General features: G+C 40.1%; 1 protein-coding gene and 1 long non-coding RNA gene across 3 annotated transcripts in view; one reads left to right on the plus strand and one right to left on the minus strand.

Moving 5' to 3' along the window:
• The window catches only part of Kcnh5 (potassium voltage-gated channel subfamily H member 5), a 255124-nt gene extending 231439 nt beyond the window's left edge, over positions 1–23685 (minus strand). The window contains exons 1-4 of the mRNA XM_059279702.1: positions 23582–23685; positions 17092–17220; positions 6398–6513; positions 1686–2078 (exon numbers count right to left, since the gene is read on the minus strand). Coding sequence (XP_059135685.1) covers positions 1686–2078; positions 6398–6513; positions 17092–17220; positions 23582–23684 — 741 coding nt within the window. The 5' untranslated portion in view covers position 23685. The remainder of the gene's footprint in view (positions 1–1685; positions 2079–6397; positions 6514–17091; positions 17221–23581) is intronic.
• Positions 1722–14958, plus strand: LOC131924419 (uncharacterized). 2 transcript variants are annotated; one of them, XR_009382894.1, is made up of 5 exons: positions 1722–1953; positions 2189–2333; positions 7637–7745; positions 11092–11216; positions 14528–14958. It is a non-coding gene; the product is annotated as an uncharacterized LOC131924419 (long non-coding RNA). The 2 variants fall into 2 exon arrangements; XR_009382893.1 differs by lacking the exon at positions 2189–2333.
• Positions 23686–23929: the final 244 nt, after the last annotated feature.

A 23929-nucleotide genomic window follows, 5' to 3' on the forward strand; every position in this document is an offset into this window, starting at 1 on the left:
GAATAGAATAAACTCTTGCCTTTATAACTAATCTGTCTAAGTATCTTGTTAGAGTAACACAAACTTGACTAATAGACCCCCACTCTCTTGTATCAACCCAGTCTTTGAGCACTTTTTAAGAATTTAGTATATTTTTAACTGTGTCATCGTGTAGCACAGCAGACCTCTTGAACTCAACCCTTCTGACTGACTGAAATTTTGTAGTCTTAGTTCAACATCTTCCCAAACACCCCAGAGCCCCATCATTCCACTCTCTACTTCTGTGAGATCAACTTCATTCAAATCCACACAAGACTGATGGTTTTATTAGAATGTTTATGCCTATGTTCTAAGTAATTTAAACCATCATATGCTCATGTAATAATCCATGTGAAAAATGGACTAATGCTTATTGTCTTTTATCCTATTGTTAGCATTTTCAAAGTCAACGCCTTCTAATTCTCTCCAGAAGGTAATTTTGAAAGAAATAAATGTACTTTTAACAGCTTGATGTATGCAGAATCTAAAATTAGATAATTGATATCGTTCATCAGTTTTTCCATAAAATAATAGTTATGTGTACAGTATCAAAATAAAAAGTCAACATTTAATTGGGGGAAGATAAGTTTAAATATCAATGTAGTTGGCTGAAAGAGAAAATTTATTCCAAAGTCATCAAAGAAAGGATTCAGTCTGCTCCCAGCATACATGGGACAATAACCACAATGAAGACTGCACAGTGGAGAACTTTCCAATGGAGTGGTCAAGCAAGACAGTGGAGAATCTTTAGGGAAAGCAACACGGTAACATTATTATTTTTAAAACATTTTAATAACAGGTATTTTAGGCTGCCTGATTTATGTTTTATTATTGGTTTCATTCCACCAGCTTGTTATAGTAATTTATAAGTCATCCACCCTTAAGTCAAAGAGAAGAAGCTGTGAGTGAAGGGATGTTTGAAGATTGGACATGGTTTAAATATTCCTATTTTCATAAACACCACAGAGCATAACCCTGAGTGAGGTCAATCATCAGAAGTCATCAATTACACTTTCTACCTACAACTGCATTCATAAGAAATTTAAAGCAAAAGCAGAAATCAAAACTACTTCTTCATGAAGATACGTTGGTTTTTAGGTTAACTCTTAACACTGCCACCATATGTGCCTTGAATGAAGAAGTCACAAGGTTTGTAAGGGCATGAAGTTTCCAAAATGGCTGTCTTTCAAAGAAAATGCATCTGTGTTTCCTAAACTCATCATCTGGTTGTGAACTATATTTGACTTCAAATGCTTCCATTTTTATCTTCCTCCTCCTATGACCCTCCTTTTCCTCTTCCTCCTCCACTTGCTCCTTTTCCCCTCTTCCTCTTCCCCTCTTCCTCTTCCTTTCCGCCTCTTCCTCCTTCTGCTCTTCCTGCTCCTCCTCTAGCTTTCTGTTCCTTCTGTCTTCCTCCAATCACAACTGCCAATCATAGCCATTTTTCTAGTAGTTCACTTCTTCAGCCAGAAATCATGGGGAAAACATAGGTAAAAGTTCATTCAAGAAAGTCAGCTATAATTTATGGCACATGCATAATAATATTAGGGTGGTAAGTCAGACAGGAGTGCTGGAAAGAACATTTTATCATCTGTGGAATCTTTTCACTCTCTTGTTTTCAAAACATTTGATCCCCAAAGCTCCAAAACCAAAAGCAAAAAACTTACCTCGTCCACATTCTCAAAGGCATTGATGATGTCATAAGGTAAACAAGACAGCAGATCGATCACAAACCACGTTTTCAAATAGTTCATCCTTATGAGCTTTGGGTCAGAAATGACCTCTCCACCAGGTCCCACAAAAGTTGTGTGAAAATTTAAAACGATGTCCACCAGAAAAATAACGTCCACCACACTGTCCAGCACCAGCCAGGCTATATTGTTCTGCTTTGTTTTGAAGGAAACGTTATAAGGAACCATGATGGCGGTGTAGAAGGTAAGAATTAAAATCACCCAATCCCAGGTAGTTTTAAAAGCACAATAGTGTAAAATGATGTGTGGTGGCGTCTTTGGCGCTTCTTGTTTATACTGAGGAAGGATGTCTGATCCCAGCTGAAGAACCTGAAAAGAATAATAAGTGTATATAAATGATTGGGACATCTCTGAAGTCAGATATGACTGTACACCTGCCGGGACAATCATACTTTAGCATTTTTTTTATCCCTCTTCAGAATTGTCCAGAAGTTTGCTCAAAGGACCCTATGCCAGTCCAACTACTCCACAAGTTGACCTGATTACTAGTCCATCTGCTTGGCTCTCCAGTGGTCAACCTTGACCCACAGCAACATGTCTCAGGTGCTCCTGTTCATGCACTGAGTGAGCCTGACAAGAACCACGTGTCTTTCATTGATTGCCCCACAGTTATTTGAGTGACTGACCACCATCTGTTACACACATATTTAGCACCTAAGAAAATATACTTTTGCTTCTGATGGCCTCCCTGAACCCCAGGGCCTCAGTGTTGTCAGTCTTGCTCTTTCATACTTGCCCAGTAAGGGCCCTGATGTGTAAGAGGACAGTGTTGGGGATGGTCCAGGCTGATTTTCCCTTTTCTCTCTAACACTATAACTTTAAAAAAGCATAGTGTTTCTTGTTGGGTGCAAGCTTCCTTTAGTAAGCAAAATAAGACACTCAATACCAGGTTTAGCTCTCTGTACCTTTTTAACAAATGGAAAATTATCAGTGAAGGTTTACATGACCCTTAACTTACGTTAAGTCTAAAGCAGGTGACCCAGCAAGAGCCACAAGTGGCAGCCACAACACAGGGCTTTGACTGCCTGGTGGAAACTGGGAAATGTGGAACTAGTTGAAGGATCCCATCCAAAACTTCTGCCCTGTGCATTGATTTCACTAGGGTAATGGAGGTGTCAATGGGTGTGGCAATGGGGCTTTCTTAAATAACATTTCCAGGGGACTTTCATAACTCATGCAATCAGTTATTCAGTACTTCTAGAAAAAAAATAGAAACTATGGAGGGAGGAGTCTAAGTGATAAATGCATCAAACATTTGAATACATGAATAAGCAAAGATAAGCATTATCTTACGGCTCTATGGCTTATCTTCCATCACACACACACATACCTTTTGAAGCCTGGGATAGTATCCTAAAATTTCTCATACCTCGATCTTACATAACTGAAAACTAAGTATGTAATATCTTGCTATTTTCAATATCAAAATTCTACTAGTATTTTCTGTAGTTGTAAATTATACTTAGAATTTTTTACTTGGGGCTATTAGAACTATTTTAAGGAGATTTCATGTATTCACCTACATTCTCAGTGCTCCTGATATATTTTACCCCTATGGTCTTAAATTACTTAGTAGCAATTTATCCTAGCAGGAATGTAAGCCCCATGTTGGAGAAGAGTGTTAGATTTAAAGAACTACACGTAATTATGGCTTCTCTCTTACTTTCCAACCACCATCAGCTCCAATATCACTGGGAGATTCAGGGGAGGGGGTGGGACACACTTCTCTTTGCCAAATATGTCTATACCTTCTATAGTTTGAGCTCAAGGAACAATTCCATGTGCTTTAAATCTGGTTCACATTAGGATCTTCTGAGGAGATTTTGTAAAGTATGGCATATTCACCTAGACCCCACCCCACCCCCAGGATGATGACATTGGCCTTGTGTGGGTTTTCTGAAAAGTCTTTATTTTTATCTTTATCAGGTGATGACAGTGTATATATAGCTCACAATAGTATCTTTTTCTTCTTTTTCCAACCTAACTAAGTGGACAGGATTAGCAAATGAAAAGTGCTTCAGGAATTCTAGATGAGGAGGAGCAGGGCAAGGAGGAGAAAGGGGAAGGAAACAGAGGGAGAGAAGCCAACAGAGGAGTGGGGAAAAGGTAGGACCACAGATGCTGTGGTGGTTTGAAAGAAAATGGCCCCCAAAGGGAGTAGCACTATTAGGAGATGTAGTCTTGTTGGAGGAACTGTGCCATTGTAGGGGTGGACTTTGAGGTCTCTTTTCTCAAGCTTCAGTCAGTGTGGGACTTCCTATTGCCTTCTGGTCAAGATGTAGCCAGCACCACATCTGCTGCCATGCCACCATGCTCCCCATCATGATACTAATGGACTGAACCTCTGAAACTGTAAGCCATCAGCTCAGTTAAATGTTTTCTTTGTAAGAGTTGCTGTGGTCATGGTGTCTCTTCACAGCAATAAAAAAAAAAAAAAACTAACTAAGACAGATTCACAATTGTTGGGATTTCGATCTTTGTCATAGGGAGCCAGGTCTTCTCCCTGAGTTCTGCATTGCGCTCCTCTATGACACAGTGAGTGACAGCTCTGTCCCCCACTGTTATTTCACTTAGAGTGGTGTGAGAATAAAATTACATTTTCTGGATTTGATTTTGTACCAATAGCCACACTCTTTCCATCTGAAGATCTAAGAGCTGCTGGTTCTAACCCAGTCGGGCCCACCCAACATAAGCTGAATGCAATCAGTAGGATGTCAGTGCATCTAAACAGCTCATTAACTGCTTTAGGGGAGGGGGGACTGCAATCTTTGAAACAAGGATCTACTCCAAACTGAGAAGATCAGGTAGAACAGAGATAAATCTGTGTGTCTTGGAAAAGTGAAATTTTCAAAGCAGTCATGAGCAAATTATCTAAGCATTTCACTATAATCGACAAGACAATATTCTTGTGCCCACTTGGTGTTTCTTTGGGTCTGGAAATCCAAGGGAACACTCCATATGACCATAGGAACCACAGTTGACAAGCTGGCTACTTCCACCTTCTCTAAAACAGCAAGCCTCAGACCTTGCAGAAAGCAGTTACAAAATTCGGCTGGACTTGGTTTTCCGAATTCCAGTTCACTGATCATCAGTCATCATCCAAGGTCAAAAATAAACAAAGAAAAGGAAAAGGTCAAGTCACAGGAGAAGAAGCAAGAGTGAAAAAATCCTCTGAAATAAAAGTGAAGTGTTGAGATGAAATGAAAAGTTCACATTTAAAAGAACCCCTGAGTGATCCTGGATTCCGGGGGCAACACCTCCTCCTCCAGGCCCCTCCCCTCTATAGGTGGTAGGCGAAAGAAAATCAGAGCACAAAGTGGAGACAGGGACCAGAAGGAAGCAAGTTTAGAAAGCCTGAGCACGTGGACACAAGCTCAGACCCTGAACTGGGCTCAGCACAGGAACTGGACACGACGAAGGAACTGAACACTTGAAGCAGAAGAGAAGGCAACTTCCAAGTAAGCAGTCCTTCTTCAGGAGCACTGTCAGAAATGGCAGTTCCACCTGGCTGCTCTAAATCATGAACCAGCTGTGGCTCACCTTCGCACACAGTGTGAACAGTATTACTTAACAATATATCCATGTCCTATTTTAATTTAAGTGTGGCTATTCCACAACATGTTCTGCTTTCTCCATGGTACTAAGAGCTATTTAGAAGAAGAAAAAAAATTGCCACAGGCTGTTAGTTATGAGCTAAGGAAAACTCCAGAATATTTAAAGAATAGACTTTATTTCCCAACTCTCTCTCAACAGAATTGGTGTTTGTAACTAATTAAAAAGTGCTTCAACCTTTTTCAAAATCAATGAACATCAGGGTTTAGTGGTGTCTTTCTCTTTCTAAGTTAACTCAAAATATTTTATGGACTCAATATAATGTTGATAGCTTGGTCTCTGTCTGTGTGTATGTGTCTCTCTCTCTCTGTCTCTCTGTCTCTTGACTCTCTCTCTCTCTCTCTCTCTCTCTCTCTCTCTCTCTCTCTTTCTGTGCGTGTGTGTGTGTGTGTGTGTGTGTGTGTGTGTGTGTGTGTGTAAGACATTTATGGTGGGGTGTATGTCATGGCACATATGTGGAGGTCAAAGGAAATTTGCAGAAGTCAGTTCTCTGCTTCTACCATATGGGTTCCAGAAATAGAACTCAGGCTGCCAGACTTGGCAGCAGGCACCTTTGCCTGCTGAGCCGTCTCACTGGTCCTAACTCCTCTCCTGAATTCACTCCACTAAGGACCATCTCACACTTGGGTACCATATCTTAAATTCTTTATCCATTTCCTGTGCTGTGTCTTTCACTCCTGAGTAACAACCTGTTTCTTATTCATCTTTACATCCTTCACAGAAATCCAACTACAGTGGAAACCCTCAACTAATATTTTCCACGCACACAAATGAATGAATGGACTCTCTGTCCCATTTGTTCAATTAAATCACACAGTCTCTAAGCATCACCTAATACAGCATGAACTACATTTCCACGCAAAGGCTGGAGAGGATAAAAAGCAATGTTTCAAATTTCTACAGTTCTACAAAGAAGACATAAATTACCACCTATGCGATTGTGTTTATACTGAATAATTGGGACGAACACGTATCAATGCCACTACCTTGAAAAGCAAAGTCATTCTCATACTTACTTCAGCTAGTCGTGAATGTTTGTGGACCGTCTCTGTTTTATTCATTGGTGTAAGCTGCTGTAAAACGCTTCGGCTATTTGTCAAAGCCCGTGTCAATCGGGCAAATTTTGTCCAACCTTAAAAAGATGAACAGAGAGTTTTGGTTATTCGTATACCATGAACTGAAAGTCCAGCGTTCTCTCAGACAGCTGGAGGATGACAGCAACTGTAAGCTGCCCAGAAAAACTGAGGAATATCAGCTTCGGTCCTATGTAAACACCATCAAATATCCGAGGTGTGACTAAAAGGATGCACTTTCTAATATTTGTGACATTTGTGCCTTTCTCACATCTATGACATAGTCCCTGTAGTCAAGGCAGATAATGGGTTAAAAAGTTATCTGGTCCTGCTTGATTCATGTGGGTTTGTTAAGGGGAAGCAGCTGCCTAGCCAGCAACTCTTTTCTCAGCATCCCATGCATCTGTGTGTTCCAAGTCCCTAGTTCTCACTCATGGAATGTAAGCAGAAACAATGATGCCACATCTGTATCCCTATTTCAGAAGCAAGTTGGTGTCACACTTCCTACTCCTTCTACCAGCTGGATGCCAATGGCAAGCCCTTAGAGGAAGGAAAAGCCACTGGATTGCTGTGTAGAACGATGCCAGCCAAGGCCACTTGCTTTGGATTATTATGTAAACAAAAGATGTGCTTCTCTTGTGTCAAATCAAAATTTTCCTTATTAATAGAAATAATACATGCCATTACTAAAGTATTATTAGTTGTTAGAGCAGCCACTACCACCCTAATGAAGACAGCTCTACTGTGCATTGTATCCAGAAGCAACCAACTAAGAGGAAAAGCCCAATGCTAACCACACATGTTAGCAGTGTTCATATCACACATTCCACCTCCCTGGTAGCATAACAAATGTTATTTGTCTCATTAACAACTGCAGTGATAACTAAAAAGTTATGCTTGAAATATCTAAAAACCTAATCATGTTTTCTCAAAGAGAAGTTGCTTTGGGGAGAAAGGAATGTGAATTTAATGCGGAAAAAAAAAATTCTTCTGGGGTCTCAAGTTGCCATTATTAAAATCATTAATTTCAAAGAAAATACCAATGAGATGTGAACAAATAGAGCAAAACACCACATTGTGGCCCTGTCACAACTACACGTTCTCTAACTGGCTCAAAGCTCTGCTCTATTAAAGATTTCCCTAAACCTAGTTGATCATTTCTATGGTATTACCCATTGACAGGCTAGTCTCCAAACAACTCCTTCAAAGTGGAACCTGAAGCTGGTCAAAGACTGAAGGGGCGAGACCTGGGCCTACAAGAGACTAGTGCCAGCCAAATCACAGAGTACAGGTGATGTTAGACTTTACTGTTACCCTTCAGACTAATCATTCAGACTTAGAACTCCTCCAACCAATTCCGCTCCTTCTATGTGTTCAGTAATTGTGTGAGAAGACAACATCCAGTGATGGAAAGTTCTTTTTTCTTCTTTACTAATGGGCTTTTACATAGCCTGGAATTTAAAATCAGGTTGGGGACATCACTTGCAACCCAATGTTCTGTACAGTGTTCTGGCCCCACAATGATGCAACTGAGACATCATCAATTACTTCTCCAGAAATTTGAGCATCAATGCACAACAAAATCAACTTGAATTGTCTATCACCAACCTTGACTTTTCTTCTGTGTGCTGGACCTGAACATCTCTCTGCATTGGCCACCCTCTTCTAAGATATTCTACGGACATCTGCTCTCAACAGGTCTAAAACTTATTATTACCTCCTCTCCATGTTACAACCCTAAATCCTTCAGATATCCCTGATCTTGATAAATTAACTGGTGCCATTTCTAACCACGCAAATTAGTAACTTAACACCCACTGTCCTTCTTCCACTATTACACACACACACACACACACACACACACACACACACACACACACGCAGAAGCCTTCTAGTTTATAATGTATGAGTCTTTAAAACTGAATTCCTTCCATTCTTACTTGTCACACAGTACAGCATGTGTCACAATAGTCAGGGGACAACCCCCTGAGAACATATCTACACACTGGTGAGATTCATTCTGAAACACAAATCAGATCACACTTTCCCACTTCAATCTTTTCCATCAACCTAGAGACTTCCAGGATAATACTGTGTCCTTAGAAGAGAGGCCATTTAGCTTATACCTACAAGGATTTACACTACATCTATCTTCCACCGTCTTACTGTTTTCCAACCTTACTAAACCAATAGAAAATTAATTGAAGAATGAATTCAAAATATAATTAAGTCTTCCAGAGTACTTTTTACATACTGTAATATCCCATTCTTTTCTAGATTACACTTATCCTGCTTGTCTTCAGTTCTCTTTCTTTTTCCATCTGTTTGGCTAACGGCAGTTCAGACACAAGTAAAGGATTACTGCTTTCTGGAAGCTTCTTTGGTCCACCTATAGGAAGGGCATGCTCTCATCCATACCCCATGGTACACACATCATGTGACAGTAACAACATCAGTGTAGCCATGATTTACTTCAGGTTATTAAAGTTCATTTCTTTATGGTAGCACTAAAGGCTGTAAAAAAATTAACAGAAGACAACTGACTAATCCAATTTTATCTGAGACTAAAGCCCATTCATGTATTATTACAGTGGGTCTTGGTCAGCTTTACTGGGTGGGGTGTAAATGATAAAGTGCTCTCGGGTGACTATGACTATTCCAGTCACCCCTCATCAACATGCTAAAATATATCTGATAAGTCCTCATCTTACATCAGCTGAGTATATAGCTGCCTAGGCTATTTCTAGAAACTTCTTAGCTCATCTTTTTCCTTACTGAAGGCTTATATTTCGAAGAAAGGTGATATTGGATTTCTGTATATCTGAGTAGGGTTAAAAGAGAAAACCATTTCCATTCTGTGTACTCAATAATATTTGTCTAGAAAAACTTCTGGGAACAAAGGGAAATGTGGGAGGAACATACCCAATGAATCAAGGAAGAGCACAGACCTTCAGAAGGCTGGCATCCACTCATCTCTTACTATGCCCAGAATGAGAAGTGAGGAAGGGGAAACACAATAGTGAAGGCTGTTGTCACAGAGTGATAGTGCTGCATCCATAATTAGGGAGCAGTAGTTCCTAATTTAAATACTCACAAAACATTCCTTTAAATGTGTCTGTACAACCACATATAATCTGATCAACACAACTTGTAAAGGACACTAATGACATTTTTGTTGAATAAACGAAGCAGAAGTGAAAAAGTTATACAGGGATTAGCGTATCACCTGCCTTATATACATACAATTAAAATTAAAATGTAACAAGGGAGCTAGGCTCCGCTTTCAGTAGGTGTATATTCATGACACTAAGGAGGAACTCTGGAGTGAGGAAGGTTGTAACACGAATCTTAAAAGGTCTTATTAATAAAAACAAACCTGGAGCCAGGTATTGGGGTGAATGCTGAAAGATCAGAGAGACAGGACACAAACCACAGCTGACTTCACCTCATCAACTTCTCAGCTGATCCTGTATCCTCAAACTGGAAGCCTCTGAGTCCTCTTCTGGAATGAATCTCAGCTGAACTGCTGCTAAACGCCTAAAAGCTTAACCAGACTTTAGTTCCTGGTCCTCATGCCTTATATACCTTTCTGCTTCCTGCCATCACTTCCTGGGATTAAAGGTGTGTGTCACCATGGCTGGCTGTTTCTGGTGTGGCTTTGAACTCACAGAGATCCAGACGGATCTCTGCCTTCAGAATACTAGAATTAAAGGTGTGTGTGCCACCATTTTCTGACTTGTATGTCTATCTAGTGGCTGTTCTGTTCTCTGAACCCAAATAAGTATATTAGGGTGTACAATATTTTGGAGAGACACAATATCACCACAGAAGGTAGAGTGTTCCTAATCTTCAGAAAGAACCTGAGGAACCACTAGTGAGAAAGAAAGGCAGGACTAGGTGATGGGCCAGCTCTGGCATAGGGAAGCACAGAGATTAACAAGCAAAGATTCGCAAAGAATTCTTTCTTCCTAGAGAAATCAAGGTTAAGGGCAATGGTCAGGGAATCATCATTTAGGATTTTGCTATCAACATGTTCCGGAAGGTGGAGAACCAAAGCTAAGTCAAAATGTGTTCCATTTCATATGTAAATTAGTAGAAGCACAGGAACTACTGCTCCCAGAGGTCACAGGCCAGGGGGACTCTTGCTGGAATGCTCTAACATTAGCACTTGTTTGAAGACTTCTATACCTCCTTACTCCCACCGCCTCCCCACATGCTTTACTAGAAAAAACAAAAGCCGCACCAAACACAATAACCTGAAGTTTCCCTTCTTATCTTCCCATCAACCCATGCGGTGCTTCACTCTTGCCTGCTCCCCATTATCTCTAGGAATGGGGCGCTTATTTCTCCTTGACAATGCACATGCTTCACTGACACATGATCTAGAAGTTTCCAGACTTTTCACTACTGTAAACTGCACCAAGGTGAATTTTCTTACACCTATCCTTTTGTGCTGTGGAATTGCCTCCGCTGTTAACGAGTTGAGTTTATTTGATCTTTCCCCAACACCCGCCCCCGACACACCGTGTTATGGACAAACTTTGAAAAAGTCACACAGCTACACTGTCTAGGTCAGAGGGGGAAAAAAAAGACTCATCAGCAGTTCTCACGTCTCCACACAACTGCATTCCCCCCAGCTCACCTCGACGGAAACCAAACGGGTATGACTGATGTCTCAGCAGTTCGCGGATGTTACTTAGACATGATCGATATGGGGTAATACGAACAGACAGTTGCGCATGGCGAGCAGAATGCTTGCACTGTAAGTTGTTCATGGCATTATGAGAACATTTGTTCTCCTAAAAGCCCGGGCTGCCAACTCCTTCTTAATAAAACATTAGTTTAGCTCTATTGGGTTGCAATTAACCTCTTTGTCAGGGACTGCCTAATCTTAAAAATGAAAGGAAGTCACAGAGGCAGTTAAATCAATCTATTGGACTGCAACACAAGATTCCAATCTATAAGGAAAAAGCTTAGGTAAACAATTTTGCTCTCAGCCAACGAGACTGCCTGGCATAATTACTCCTATTTCTTCCATCATCTCCTCTCTAAAGAAAATCATTGGCTTTTGCAAGTAGGTTACTTTTTTGATGTTATTTTTATTCTGGAAGAATTTTTTTTTTTTTTTTTTGCCTCATTACTGGCAAAAAGGTATCACGGCTACTTGGCAGAGGGTGTTTCATACTGTAATTATCTTAGCAGTTTGGAAGTCTGTTTGAAAATTCTGTACAGTATCAATGGGCAGAGATTTGGATAATGATCTTTAGAACATCTAAGATAACCCACAGTATAGACCTCTGTGCTGCAATTTCCATGTTATGATAGATAAAGTATCAGAAACTATTGACAGATTATCTGAACAACACTTTCAGCATCACAATACCAGGTACAAAAGATAACAAGACTACATCACCCTGTGGAATTAGCATCAAGAAGTTTAGTTGGTTCCGAGAGCACAATTCTGTCAAGAAAGATAGCATCGTCATGAGGCCTATGCTTAGGAACGGGGAATTAAGGTGGCTGTGCCTGCCAGTGAATTCCCACTGCAGAAGACAAGACAGCAATGGGCAGTATGGAGAACTTGAGGCTTGAAGTCAGCCTGAGTGTTAGGCTCTCCGGCAGTAAAGTGGAGATAATAACATTAATTTCAAATTTGGTGAAATGAGCAATAATGAACGTAGAGTGCCTGGTAGGTATTGACTGTCCATCAGAGTTGATAACCTTCCTGTCAGTAATTTTAGCTGTCATCTCTTCTGGCATAATTCAAAAGCATTGCTGATGTCAGGCATTACCACACAGTTTAAGAACAAAAACAAAATAATTCAGGCTGGAATTTTGGTGAACGTAGGATTTGCTACAAGCAGAGTTACACTCAATCACTGCAGCCATAACTGTCACGGCCACTGTCTGAGATGAATCAGAAGCAAAGTTCAGAGTCTGTGCCTTCAAGTCTTTCGACTATATGTCTGGGTTTTGGGGGGAGAAACACCAATAGAAACAGGAGATTGGTATGAATGCAAACCAACACATTTGCAAATCTTTGAAGGACATAAGCCTTTGTCTAATCAATAGTCCTTTCTTAGATTCTTTCTCTTGCACCTAATCAAAACTGAACTTCAGATAAATCCAACGTTTTACCCCCTACTCATCTCCATTCCTCTGACTGGACAAAAGTGGAGAACAGAATGATGGTCAGGGATGCTAGTGAAACTCTGGACCAAGAGCCTCAGCAGACCTCCATGCTGCCCAGTGGTCCTGTGTCTTCCTTGTCTAATCACTGCCTCACTCTCTTAACTCCTCTCACATTTACCTTCCTCACACTCAGCTGCTCACCAAGAACACTTAGAGCAAAGCTTCTACTATTAACGTGTTAGTCTTCCCCTGGAATACTAGAGAAAGGGCCGCTCCTGTATTCCCAGGAATCCTCTCAGTTCAACATTTGTTGGGGGGAAAAAACAGATAAAAGTAAGGTTAGTAGAATAGGATATTCTTATAGAAATCATGGAAAAGTTTATATTAAGTAACTCGAAGGCCAAAGGCTTGATCAAGGGCAACATCACAATCTTCTTATTCAATTTGATATTGTGGTATTATAACGAGATTACATGTGCCATTTATCCAAAAGAATCATTTCTTCTTAATTGTCTTTAAAAATAGAAAAACACACTATTTTACCAAGCCTCCAAAAACACTCCCCTGTTCCTATATCACTAGCTTCAAAGATACAGTAGGATGATGACTTAATGGTATAAATATTTCATGTCTTTTGAATTTTTCATGTTCAATGTACAGTTCACATGAATAATAGAAAGTAGTTCATATGCAGCATTCATAACTGCATTATGCAATGCTTTTTTCAGTAATCTGTTATGTATAGGGAAAGCATGCAAGAGTTTCAAAACAAAAATTATTTTCAAATTAGCCCATCTTCTAGAATTCCTGGCACTAGAAAGAGATATTTTATACCAATGCTGTTCACAGGATTTTGATTTGCATACTTATTGAACTCACTGTTCAACAGTCAAGTGGCCTGACTTGTCTGGTGTTATTCAAAATAATTTATAAAAAGCAGACAGTTCAACTCAAAAGAGACCATGCCTTACAAGCACACTGTGATACTTACACGGGGATGCAGGGTGATAGAGGCGAGAACAGAAGAGTGGAGAAGCATTAAGTTCAGAGATAAAAGTCAGCTCTTGAAGTATCAGCACATGCCCCCCCCCGCCCTGATTCATAGCAAAATGCTGTCAACTTCCAGTTTCCATAAACACAAAGTTACTAACTACCATTAATGTTCAGCAAGTCAAAATGGTGGGAAAACACTGCCCTTTCCTTGGCCAGTTTCAAGTGTCTCATAAAATTACAAAAAGTAAATCAGAAAAAAATTCCTCTAATATAAATACATGTATATCTGGGGGTAAAAATATGATACAGCCGGGCGGTGGTGGCGCACGCCTTTAATCCCAGCACTCGGGAGGAAGAGCCAGGCGGATCTCTGTGAGTTCGAGGCCAGCCTGGTCTCCAAAGCGAGTTCCAGGAAAGGCGCAAAGCTACACAGAGAAACCCTGTCTCGAAAAACCAAAAAAAAAAAAAAAAAAAAAAAAAAAATGGTACAAAAACTCTTCACTCAAGTTGACTGATATTCGTGGTGAAGACACCAAAATTCGTTTGAAGAGTGTTTTAGGTCACCAATCACATATCAATTATTTTATATATTTTTTAAATACCTCACATAAAGATACAGTTCACTGTTAATATTAAGATTTTTACAGATGTTTCTTATGAAAAAAAGGGAAGATCATCCCCCCTATGCCTACATTTCTGTGGATTTTGAATCATGAATGAGTGTTGAATTTTTTTCAAACGCTTTCTCTATGCTGACTGATGGGATCGTGGACTTTTTCTTTACCACCTCACTGATAGGGTGGATTGGGGAATTGTTTTCTGAAGACTGTATCCATTTGGTTGTCATGTGTAACCCTTCTTATATTTTATGAATTCAGTTTTATGGAATATTTTATGTAGAAAGTAAAAACTCATCTATTATTTTCCTTTTCTGTAATATCTTTGCAGGGTTTTATATCAGAGTGGTATTGGTATCATCACATGAGTTGGGAGACTTCCCTCTGTTTCTGCATTCTGGAAGGGACTTGAACATGCAAGTCTTGTGCAGGCAATCACAGGCGTTGTGAGTTCATGTGGACACCAGCTATGCTACGTCCAGAAGACAGCACTTCCCAGGCCTCCTCCCCACCCTCCAGCTCTTGTGTTCTTTTTGCCTCCTCTTTCATAATGTTCCTTGAGCCTTGATGGTTTGGGAGGCTGATAAAGATGGCCCATTTAGGGCTGAGCATGAGGGGGACATTTTTAGGAAGGGGAGGGGGACTAAGGGCAGCAATGATCATATTTCACTATATACGTGTGTGAAATCCTGAAGAAGGAAAAAGAAATATCTTTCTTCAGCATTTATTAGGGTCTACTGATAAAACTATTCACACTTTCTATTTCCTTGGTTTTGGTCAATTACTCTTTACTGCTTAAGGATTTAATGGTGATTCAGTTAAGGTTTTCTGTTTCTCCCCTCCCCAAGTGAATTTGGAGAGATTGGTCTCTATCCTATAAGTTATCAGTGGTGACCACAGGGTGATCATTGTCTAGGCTTCAATAGCACAGGATGAGTGGAGGTAGACTTTCATTTCCAATCTTCGTAATCTGTGTCTTCCCCCTTTTTTTTTTTGGTTATCAGAGGTAGAGATGTATTGACTATAATTGTATTTTCATTATTATAATTAGTGTTGAGTTTTGGTGGGTTTTCCCCTAAAGTTGTACTGTTTTACACTGATTTCTCCATATGGTTTGTTTTTTTTTGTTTGTTTGTTTTTTTGTTTTGTTTTGTTTTTCGAGACACGGTTTCTCTATGTAGCTTTGCGCCTTTCCTGAAACTCACTTGGTAGCCCAGGCTGGCCTCGAACTCACAGAGATCCGCCTGGCTCTGCCTCCCAAGTGCTGGGATTAAAAGCGTGTGCCACCACCGCCCGGCTTCCATATGGTTTATGATGTCTTGTCTTCAGCTTGCTTTAGTTTAAAATTCTCTTTTTTGTGTAGCTTCCTAAGATGGAAACTAAGTTACTGGGGGATTTTCAGTCATTTTCTTTTGTAATATATGCATCTAATATTACATAATGTAGTCATTTTCTTTTATAATATGTGCATCTAATATTATATATTACATTACATATCACTTTTACTCTCTTCCAAAAATTTGAAAAAGCTAAATTTTTATTTTGTTGAAAATATTTGTAACAAGATTTTTTTGGCTGACGGATTATTTAGAAATGTGTTGTGTAATTCCCAAATTGTTGGATTTTTCCATACGTCTTTCAGTTATTGATTTCTAATTTAATTTCATTATGGTCTGAGACTCATTTCTCAAAGGTTTAAATTGGTCAAAATTTTTGTGACTCAGAATATAGTGTACCTGGTAAGTGTTCCATGCACAACTAAGAAAAAGATACCTTTTCTAGCCCTTGTCTGAAACATTGTAAAGCGTCAAAGAAATAAGTCAACATTCAGTGCCAAGATGATTAGAAATATGTTTTAGTATGTTTTAAAAGTAGCATTAGCTGGGCGTGATGGTGTGTGCCTGTAATTCCAGCATTTGAAAGACTGAGGTGGGAGAAATGCTGAGCTGCAGTTACACAATAAGATGGATAGAGGGGGTGGGAGATCTGAGCCCTAAAGTAGGTATTTTTACTTAGTCTTCCAGAAAGTGATTTCATCAAGTCTCAAATTTCAGAGACACACATAAATTAATTTGTTTGGTCCTATTTTCAATAGTTGGCACATTTTGTAAAGTTTCTCTTTTTAATTTGATACTAACAAAACAAGTGAATAGATAGAGACATGTATTTAGACTCACCTGCAAAGGATAAAATAATGCCATTTTCTGTAATTATAGTTTCAATTGGAAAGCTTAAATCTCTGTACTTTTTTTTTTTTAAGAAGGAAAAGAAGAGAAGGGAATGTTTGCCAAATGCATAAAGGCAGGCATTTCCTTTTAGTCTCCTAAGAGGTTCTTAAAAAAATAACATTTTATAAAACCTGTTTCTAAATGAATTCTAAAGTCTTCATTTATACGACACCCGCTTCTAATTTAAACCCAAATGGAGAAAATAAATTGGGAATAAATTACATTGGAAAGAGGTAAGAGCACTCTAGGTTTCCGTAGCCACATCTCTGGATGCTGCAGTCAATAATGCTCCGCTTGGGAGGCTTGCACTGTGCCAGCCATTCTCTTTATGACAAAATTATACAACTTCCACTCAAAAGAACACACAACTGAATAAACAGAAGCTGAAAGTAATCAGCCGGTAAAACTCCATCAGTTGGCCAAAACTCCATCAAATTATGAACAGCTCTCTGGTAGGAGCTCAGTGAAGGCAGTCCTGGCTAGGTGTAATCCTCCATGCTAAAGCTCACTGGGTACAGGGTTTTGAAACGCCAGCTAGGCTGCTCCCAAATTAACCGTACTCTGTGGAATTCCTTCCAACTTCTCCCTAGGAGTACTGTAGAACAGACAAAGGGCCATAAGAAGACCACCAGCTTCTTAGGTAGAGACACTCCCTTTGGGAAATTACCTTTCGTTGAGTCATCCTCTATTGGCTGTTTGAACAGTGTGATATCCTTGAACGTACACAGGAACAAGACCACTTTCTCATGCTCGTTTCTTATCGGCGCTATTTGCATGTAGAACCAGACCGGAGTTCCTGTAGAGGAGAAAGAGGGAGAAAGTGGACAAGGGAGTGTCAGAGGGCCACAGCAAGGCTTAGCTCCCCTGACCCCACCCCTTGCTTCTGCTGCCTCTGCATCAAAACAATAGTTCCATTACTTGAATGAATAAACAAAATTTTTTAAAAAATACTTTAACCAGAGTTATGGGCACAGGCCTATAATCCCAGCTACTCAGGAGGTTGAGGCAGGGGGATCACAAATTCAGGGTTAGCATAGACGACAGAGTGAGCTCAAGGCCACGTTGGGCAGCTTAGTAAGATGCTGTCTCAAAAGAATAATTAAAATTAAAAAACTTACAAGGGCTGGGAATAAAGTTCAGTGATAGAATACTTGTCTTGCATGCACAAGGCCTTGGGTTTAATTCTCAACATAAAATGAAATAACAAAAGAAACAAAAAACCATTTGACTCTGTATCAGCTACCAATTGTTCAAATTTAACGAGTGTATTTTTAGCCCAAAATATGAACGTTCTAAAGGAAAGTACTGGTTCGCTTCCCAACTTGTGTACACAAAGGCATTCTTGCTGCTGAAGTAAAACCAGCGTCGCCTTTAGGCCTGGGTCCCGAGACCTCTGTTGCTCTCCCAGACTTCATTCTGACAGACTCACTGAGTGTGATCACTCCTACAGGCCTCTCTGGTCTTGTCACTTTGACAAGTGTTTCCAATTAACAGCAATACCTGCTGCCCTGACAAGCCCGGCTCCTAGACAAGCCCCTGAAATGCTGCTTCTATCCCAAGGCTCTCTCTTTAGTCAGATGGACTTCTGTGACACCTCGGTGGCTTTGATTGTGTCCCCAGTCACAGAAGACATCAACAAGACTTGATACCTGTTGCATACAGAGTGCTCCCTGAAACCTTCAGGGCAATCTTAAAAGGGAAAGAAAAACAGCACAGGTGTCCACAGCTTGAGAATCTCGCGTGTCTGCCGGAGCCACTGCCTCTGGCCCCCGTGAGGCTCAGCTCTACCACATCCTTCTTCAAAGAAGAGCCACTGCACTTTCCAGAGGGATGAGGGTTTCAGGGTTTAATGCTCATGATCTGGACAGACCAGGGACTGACATATTGCAAAGAATGAATAAATGAAGGCATGAGAAAATCCCTCAAGAGAATAATTATCCACGTAGTGGCAACACATCAATAAAAAAAATCATTTTTAAAAACACATTTTCCATCATATTTTTACCAGACAAAGATGCAATAAAGCCCCTCAAAATATTCCCTCTCGGGAACAGAGGGGATTTTGTCAGGTTTAGGATTTGGAGAGCGGATGTGCAGCTGCTGGAGGTGACAGCTAACAGCATCTTAGTGGTCCCAAGCGAAAACCAAGTAACAAGCTCCTTCATCCCTGCATCCAAAGCTGTGTCACCTAAAGCCACTACCATTTCTGTTTAAACATCAGCGTAATAACGGTGCTCTTAAATTATTGGCTAAACTTGGGGAATCTCTCTAAGTCACGAGAGGGCTAACTTGTCATTTAGACATGAGTTCTTTGCAGGCTCAAGAAAACTGCAGAGAGATTTATAAAGGGATGTTCAGCTCCAGCCACTGAGTCTCTTGTGGCCGTGGCAGGCCCACAGAGGGACACAGCCCTTTCTAAGATGATTGCAGAATGAGAAAGGGCCATGGAAAAACATTCGCATTGCCTCCTAGCCAGGCTTGCTCCATGTCTCCTGTTCCTTGTTTTACACTGTGTATCAGAACTGTGAGTGATATGCAGTTTTACAAATAACCATGGCCAGATACTGCTGTGTTCATGGCATGAGGCTCTTCCAACACGGTGAGCTAGAGGCAGAGGGGTCATAAACAAAGAGAAAGGGGCATTGAAAATCCTTTTGTTTTTTTCCAGGGCCTGCTAGAAATCTGGACAAAGAAAGCTGGTGCCACATCCATGGAAACAGGCACTTTCCAAATTCTGGCAGAGACAGGGCAGTCTGAAAAGCTACTTCCCAATATCAAGGTAGAATTATCCAGCTCATAGGCTCAGACTTCCCCAGTACAGGCAAATATTTTCAAGTAGCTGGTGAAATATTCTTTACATCCTGGTGTTAAGGGTCAGATGGACAGGGAGTCTGAGAAGGATGGACAGAGGTGCATTCAGAGCAGGGCCTGGCCACTGGTCACTAGAAACATGCCTCTGGGTTCTCTCCATACTCCAGAGATTCTAAGCTTTCCCTAGAGTAGCAAATCCTCCTTTAATAAGGACAGTAGATAGGAAGAAATTTACAAAAGAGTTACAAACTGAAGTGTCGACCCCCAACCAAAAAAATCAGAAACCTCAACTGCCCCATTGGCAAAACGGGGTTTGACCTAACCTAATCACATGATGGAAGTCTTGAGGGGCTTGGAATTCAGGCATCCCCCAAACGGTCTTCTACAGATATGTCCATGTCCCGATCTTACATTTTTCAAAGTCACAAAATGCAACCTTTCCAGTTTGATATGCAAAAGCTGTTTTCAGACGACCACTTACAAAACTCCTTTAAAGTTGGCTAAAATACTTGTACGCTACCCTAATGCCTGTATAATGCCTATTCTTCCTATTAAAGGACAGTAAAAAATAAAGATGGATGCAGAGAGCACAGGGAGGAGAACGGGAGCTGTAATCTCCAAGGCTGTGGAGCCCCTCTTAACAGCTTTATGCAGACCCTTATACATCAATAAACTGTTCCCTTTAGAGAGCCAGCCAGACTTGAACAAAAGTCATATAATAATTTCAAGCCGTGAGCACAATGTAAAATATCTAAACTATCCCGGAAGGAGAATTATAAAAATGCAAATTTCAAGTTATTACCAATATGTTTTAAAGTAAATAAACAAAACAGAATCCCCTTAAGGTACGACTGACAAACTCAAACTGTGGACTTGGCTATGATGTCTGAAAATTCAGCAGATATTTATTTGTTAATTTGGCTTAAGTGCCAAGGGAAATAGTCTTAGTGATAAGTGTTCTTCAGTTATTTGCTAAACTTGGGCCAAGTCATCCCAGGACTAACAGATCTATATGGAAATGAAGGGGCTTGGACACTTTGGGCATCCTATGAATCATGACTAAACCTTGGAGCCTGAGGGGAGGAGACACAGAAAGTATCCACAGCCTCTACAGCAGGGCGAGCACATCATTCAGAACCAATTGTTTTCTGTGTGACAAGCTGGCTGCTGAGTGTGACCCCAAACAGAAACATCTCTTCGGCCTTGATTCTAAACTGCAAGATGAAAAGATTAAAGTTTCGATAGGTAAAACCATGAAAGATAATGTTCCTGTCACCCAATGCACTGCTCTGAGGCAACATCTGTGGCTGTTGTTATCCTTTTGTGGGTCTAGTACTAAAAAAGAAAATCTAATTTTAATTCCACATATTCCATAAAGAATAACAGATTGAAAGAAATGGAAGGAAAAATTGTGCACCCAAAGATCCAACATACACTGAACCTAGAAAAAAAATGTGTTCTGCTGAGGTTTGGGTGCCTCTCCCACTTAAGGAGACTATAGTAACCACTGAAGATGAAGATGGATTTTTTTCATCATTTACCATGAAAGCACCACACACACACACACACACACACACACACACACACACACACACATTTTCAATATACATCTTATTGAAAACAAATTTTATTTTACAATATATTCTGATCTCAGTTTCTCCTCTCTCAACTCCTCCCAGATTCTCTTCATCTCCATACCCACCCAACTCCACTTCTTCATTTTCATTCTCTCTCTCTCTCTCTCTCTCTCTCTCTCCAGAAAACAAATAGGCAAATAAACAAACAAACAAATAAAAAAACACTCAAGCCCAGAGTGTTTTAAACCAAAAAAAAAAAAAAAGAAAAGCACAAGAAACCCATAAAAAACGCAAAGTCAGAAATCATAATACACAAGCAAAGGCCAGTAAAAAATGCCCAAACAAAGTCATATGAGGCAAAAAGTCTACAAAAAAAAAATCACTGATTTTGTTTTGTTTTGGCCATCTACTACTAGGCATGAGCCTTGCCCTTAAGTGTGGTTAATACACCCTGTGAGACGCCATCGGAGAAACTGGTTTTTCCTTTGCATGCAGATGTAATTTGGAGATGGCTTCTTGGTTAATGATGATGAAGGGACTCTTCATATCAAGAAGAAAAAGAATTTGAGAAAGCAGCGAAAAGAAATGTAGTTCACATGACCATGCAATGAAACCATGTTAAATAAGAAGGCTTGATGGTTTGAGACATGCACTGAGACGTGGTGGTAGTAGTGGTTGGTTGGTTGGTTGGTTAATTGTTGTTTTAACCTCCCAAACAGGTGCCGTCCGTGAGGTTCTATGTGATGACATGTTTGGCAATTGACTATGTCCAGTTCTAATCTTAGAGAATAGTCACAACAATCAGCAGACTTTACCAGATGTGAATGGCCCGTTCAGAGGGTGATGCCTATGCCCATCACTCTTCCCAGGGCAACAGTCAGCCTCCAGCTAAAGGTTATATTTGTAAAGACTGACATCAAATAACCACATATCCACCTCAGTGACATTTGTATAGTAACATTTGTATAGTAACACGAATCCTATAATACCGTAGATGTGAACACACATTAGTACAAACCCTATAGAAAACCCACTCGGAAATTAATTTAAAATTTTTAATACAGACTCACCATATGTTATAGCAGTCCCACTGCTGGATATTTACCCAAAAGATTTGAAATCTGCGAGACAAAGGGATATCTGCACTCTTGTGTTTACTGGCCTGCCATTCACAATGGCCAATTTTATAATTGACCTAAATGTCCATTAACAGATGAGCTGATTTAAAAAAAAATGAAATGTGTATACAAAGTGGAATACTGCTCTGCATTTGAAAGAGTTTCTTGGGCTGGGGAGATGACTCAGTGGATAGGAATGTTTGCTGAGTAAGCATAAGGGCCTGAGTTTGGATCTCTGAACCCACATAAAGAGCCAAGCAAGACTGTGCGTGCTTCTAACCCCAGCACTGGTAGAAAGAGGGGAGAAGGAAGGGGCCAGAGATCAACAGATACACAGGGCTTGCAGACTGGTTAGTCTATCTGAAAAACAGGAAGTGAGAGGCCTTGTCTCAAGGGGATAGAGCAGAAGATCATAGAAGAAGATACCTAATGTTCTCCTCTGGCCTCCATTTTAAATGCACACATGTACACACATGCATATGCAATACACACGAGAGAGACAGACAGACAGACAGACAGACAGACAAAGAGTTTATAGTATTTGCAACATTACAGAAGGAATAAAAGATCATAAGGACTAAGTAAAATAAGCCAGACATGGAAGACCAACAGAAAACATATACTCATTTGAGGTGGAACTTTAACTAAACACAGGTCAGACAGCAGAGGTCCTCAGCTGCAGTGTTGGGATAGGAATGAAGACAAGATGATCTAGCGATACAAAGACTGTGTGACACACGAGAAAAGTGTCTCTGTCTAGTTGTGAGATAGATTGCACAGCATGGTGAATATGGTTAATGATAACAGTGTACTGCAGACACCAAAGTTGCCAAGAGAGTGATTTCCAATATCCCCACCACAAAAAGTAAATATTTGGAATGTTGAATGCTATTTGTTTGATATAAGTATTCATATTATATTTCTAAATCATAACGTCACTTTGTATCCAATCAACATGGACAACCATGATGTTGAAAATAAAAATGTGAGGCTAGAGAGGTGGCTCAGTGGTTAAGAGCTCCTGTTGCTCTTACAGAGGATCTGCGTTCAGTTCCCAGGATGCACACAGCAGCTCACAACCCTCTGCCTCTGCAACGTCAGTCCTTGGAGATCCGGCACCTTCTTCTGACCTTGGCTAACACCAAGCACACACATTGTACACGTACATACATACAAGCAAAACACTCACACAAATAATATATTTTAATTAAATAAAAATAAAATAAATTGCTGGGCGGTGATGGCGCATGCCTTTAAACCCAGCACTCGGGAGGCAGAGGCAGGTGAATCTCTGTGAGTTCGAGGCCAGCCTGGTCCACAAAGTGAGTTCCAGGACAGGCTCCAAAAGCTACACAGAGAAACCCTGTCTCAAAAAAAATAATTAATTAATTAATTAATTAATAAACAAATAAAATTTATTTGTAAAAGTAAAATAATATATACCATATTTGTTTCCATTCTTCGAGAGGATCTCTTCATAGGCAGAAATATTTATGAATTTGTCTATCTAATTTCACCAGTAACCTCTCCCCTTACACCAAGAGCAGTAACAGCACATTGTATCTTCTGTACCTTGCTGCTCAGCTACCATTTCCTGAACTATAACGTTCAGAAAGGCCTAGCTCATCCTACTGATAACGGAAATACCTACGGTTTTTTTTGTACAGAAGAACTTCGAAACAGTTTGACTCGTAGTTGTCAAAGGTCTGTCTGACTTTCTCAATGGTCTTCTTGTCGGTCAGTTCTCCATACATGAAACTGGAAGACAAAAATCCATTTCATTTTGTGTGTCACTTTCAAGCTACTGCATAAAGTCACATCGTTGTCCACAATTAAGTATTTCATTTTATCTAAAATTATGTCCCCGTACAGTGAACTAAAATATGTAAACCATTATTTCAGCAAAATTTTTGCATACATTAAAGGTTTGCAACCTGTGGCAGGATACATATAGGCAGTAAAATGTTAAGCCATGTTTTTTAATCACTGTTGCTAAAAC

Source organism: Peromyscus eremicus, chromosome 14, assembly GCF_949786415.1.
Source record: "Peromyscus eremicus chromosome 14, PerEre_H2_v1, whole genome shotgun sequence".
Lineage (NCBI taxonomy): Eukaryota > Metazoa > Chordata > Mammalia > Rodentia > Cricetidae > Peromyscus > Peromyscus eremicus.